This window comes from Frankliniella occidentalis, unplaced genomic scaffold, assembly GCF_000697945.3.
Source record: "Frankliniella occidentalis isolate FOCC.00 unplaced genomic scaffold, Focc_3.1 Scaffold3, whole genome shotgun sequence".
NCBI lineage: Eukaryota > Metazoa > Arthropoda > Insecta > Thysanoptera > Thripidae > Frankliniella > Frankliniella occidentalis.
In genome coordinates, this window is record NW_026267133.1 from 1,772,432 (window position 1) to 1,775,545 (window position 3,114).

General features: G+C 59.7%; 1 protein-coding gene across 3 annotated transcripts; it reads right to left on the reverse strand.

Moving 5' to 3' along the window:
• Positions 1-6: 6 nt before the first annotated feature.
• On the reverse strand, positions 7-1,829 carry LOC113209211 (UV excision repair protein RAD23 homolog B-like). Of its 3 annotated transcripts, none has more exons than XM_026426627.2 (3): positions 991-1,828; positions 271-445; positions 7-181 (listed from the first exon to the last, which is right to left on the reverse strand). In XM_026426627.2, the coding sequence occupies exons 1-3, from the start codon at positions 1,679-1,681 to the stop codon at positions 163-165; spliced, it is 885 nt and encodes a 294-aa protein (XP_026282412.1). In that variant the 5' UTR covers positions 1,682-1,828; the 3' UTR covers positions 7-162. The 3 variants fall into 3 exon arrangements, with proteins under 3 accessions (XP_026282412.1, XP_026282410.1, XP_026282413.1); XM_026426625.2 differs by having other exon boundaries at positions 271-459; XM_026426628.2 differs by lacking the exon at positions 271-445 and having other exon boundaries at positions 991-1,829.
• Between the last annotated feature and the right edge of the window lie 1,285 nt (positions 1,830-3,114).

Sequence of the window (3,114 nt, forward strand, 5' to 3'; positions counted from 1 at the left end):
TTCTTTTTGTGACATTAAAGGCACGATGAGTCCTGATTTCCTCATCTTCATCAGCTGACGGGGACGTACGCGCCGTAGGCGAGCCGGTCCGGCTCCTGACCTTGCTCTTGAGCGGACACCCGGCGCCAGTAGTGGCCTCCAGGCCCTGTCGTGTGGATCACCTCAGCTGTCTGCCCCTTCGCTGCAACAGTCACGACACAGTCACCACAGTGAGTCCCCGCCGGCCGGGCTGGCCCCCGCCCCCCTGCCCCGCGACCCATAGGACCGTACCGGCCGAGGTGACGAGCCCCCGGATGCCGATGACGCCGGCGAGCAGCAGCGCCATGAGGGACAGCGTGACGGCTTTCCAGGACTGGAGCAGCGACAGCAGCACGGCGCCGGGCAGGATGATGCCCAGGGCGAACACCTTGAGCAGCACCAGGTAGCGCACCAGCAGTCGGCGCACCTGTCGGCGCCGTCCTGGAAACAGGCGCCCCTCTTAGACGTGGTCGCGCTATACACGCCCCCGTCCCTCCCGCACTCCCGAGCCCCTGCTCATGGTCGTTCCATGAAAAAGGATTCCGTCCTGGATACACCCACAACAACAACGGGCGGCCGAGTCCCTCCCGGTCCCTCCCCGCGGGGACGACGCGCTGCCCCCGCCCGCCGCCCGCAGCCGGGCCGGGCCGAGCCGGCGGTTTGCGAGGAAGGCATTCCCCACCACTTCACACTTTCTGCACACTCCCCGGCAGCTGCCGCCACTTTGTCATCAATTCGTCACCTGTCACGGCGAATATCCGATAAATGCCCGCCGGACAGCCGGCCCGGCGCGGCGCGGACGCGCACCACCCTAATTATCCGCCAGACGGCTCAATCTCCATCCATTTCCATGTTTCTTTACCGCTTCCTGGTCGCGGCAAAAACACTACGAGGTTTGTCTCGCCCTTCCCTTTCTCTCGTAGTGTTAGAAAAAATACTTGCCGGAATTACTCGGGCTTATGACGCACCCACCTTCTCCGACGTTGTCCACCGCCCTCGCCGTCCTGGTGTGGCTGGCCGCCGCCCTGGTCGCCTCACCCGATGAGGCGTACTCGTTGATGGCGGCAGCGCCCAGCTTGGTCACGGCCTGCACCAGGAAGCCAAACTGCTCGCGGATCTCAGAGCCGAATTTGGAGTCCTCGCTCTCGCCGCTCCAGCCGTCGATGAGGGTGGTGATGACTTCCGCGCCCAAGGTGGAGTTCTTCTTCGGCTTCTTCCTGGTCAGACTGTCGTCGACGGTCGGAGGGGGATGCGACGTCACCTCAGCGGGACGCCGTCGTAGAGTCGACACCTCCCCGGGGGCCGCGGTGAGGGGCACGCGAGCCGCGGTGGCGGATACGGGGGCCGTGGGGGCCACGGTAGCGGACACTGGGGCAACGGTAGCGGACACAGGGGACACGTTAGCGGACACTGGGGCAACGGTAGCGGACACAGGGGAAACGTTAGCGGACACTGGAGACACAGTCGCAGCCACGGGGGCCAGAGTTGCGGGCCCGGGGGCCCCACTGGATGACACGGTGTCTGCTGCACTGCTGGTCAAGTTGGCGTCATCGGAGAGGAGCCCGCCGGCCTGGACCCGGAGCAGGTGGCCCGCCACGCTGCCCCCCTGCTCCAGCACGCCGCACCACAGAGCGAAGCACACCCACAACACCCAGCAGCGCATCTTGTCTGCGGTGGTCGCACAGTCACACAAACACACACACACACACACACGCACGCACGCACTGACGTAGCCACACACTGCCACACGCACTCTGCGCCACACTCGACGCCCGCGGAGCACAACACGACACTGATTGGACCTCCGCGGACGGAGTCGTCTTTATAAGTTGGTGTCACGTCGAGGCGTGTCGCGGCCCGGCCCGGGACGCTACCAATCGCCCCGGGGCTCATTACACATGCAGAGCTGCGTGTGTGTGTGTGTGTGTGTGTGTGTGTGTGTGTGTGTGTGTGTGTGTGTGTGTGTGTGTGTTTCTCTCCTCTCTACGATTCGCACCCCTCACCACCGCTGTCTCTTCCCCCCTCTCTCTCTGTAGCGCGGTGGGTCTCCTCCTTGTCAGCCCCATCTCCACCGTGCTGATCAATGCGCGCGAGCAGGGATGATGAACCATATGGTGCACGATTTAATTCCTGTAGGAAATTTGCTTGAAGGGAACGTCCGGAAAGTACGTCCATTGTATAGGCCATTCCGCAGAACAGAACACGCATGTAGACTGCAGACCTACCAGGCGCTATGAGGGCGTGCATGGGCTGAACTTGTCAGGTTAGGTTCGTAACAGCGAATGACGGGCGTACTTTCTAGGTGACTCCACAAGCAAGAAAGGTCTCTGTGCCACAGAATCTCCACCGCGAAAGCTAACTTTAAACATTTTAAAGGGGGGCTTCAAATTTTGGGCTGATCCGGCCCCGCTCATTTTTGTAGTAAGGCGTTCGGAGGGGTTTGCCTTCCTATAGTCTCTGACCATGGTTCCTCTTCCTAATCGCCCAAGCAAGTAGGCATAGGACATGACGTAACAGACATAGGCAACCCGCCCGCACGCCCACAGAGCGGGTCAGCCTAACCACGGAAGTGGGTGAAGTCTATCAGCCGCATCTGGTCGAACAAAAAGTCTCCAAATTAAGAACAAAATTGAAAACAAGGACAGCAATGCAACCTCTTTTTTGAGGTGGGGGAAGGGTGCCCTCTTCGGCCCTCATTGGCCCTCCTTTTGTCTCGACATCAGATAACACTATGATTCGGCCGATCGACTTTTGCCGCCTGCTGGCGCAACGTGCCCATCCGGACGAGACCAACCCCGATATGATGGGCTCCATTCATGATGGGGTGGCGGAGGAATTATTGTTGGGGTAAGCGCTTAAAAAACAAAACAAAAAACAAACAACAAACAATAACGCCATCAGTGGCTTTTACTTCTTTCTTCTTTAAGGTGGATTCAGAGTTCACAAGATGCGAGCGTGATTTTCACGCCGCTAGCGTGAAAAGAGTTGCTTTGGTTAGCAGTTGACTTTATGCGACAGCCAATAACAGGCCGACGTGGGGCTATGCCATTATTTTCAGCTGAATCAGCTTCGGAGCTAGCGTGATTTTCACGCAAG

Coding starts and splice junctions, on each gene's coding strand:
- LOC113209211 (XM_026426625.2), bottom strand. CDS start 1,681: ATGCGCTGCTGGGTGTTGTGGGTGTGCTTCGCTCTGTGGTGCGGCGTG. Junction 460..990: donor GGTGGACAACGTCGGAGAAG/GTGGGTGCGTCA, acceptor GCCTGTTTCCAG/GACGGCGCCGACAGGTGCGC. Junction 182..270: donor GGGGCTCGTCACCTCGGCCG/GTACGGTCCTAT, acceptor TGACTGTTGCAG/CGAAGGGGCAGACAGCTGAG.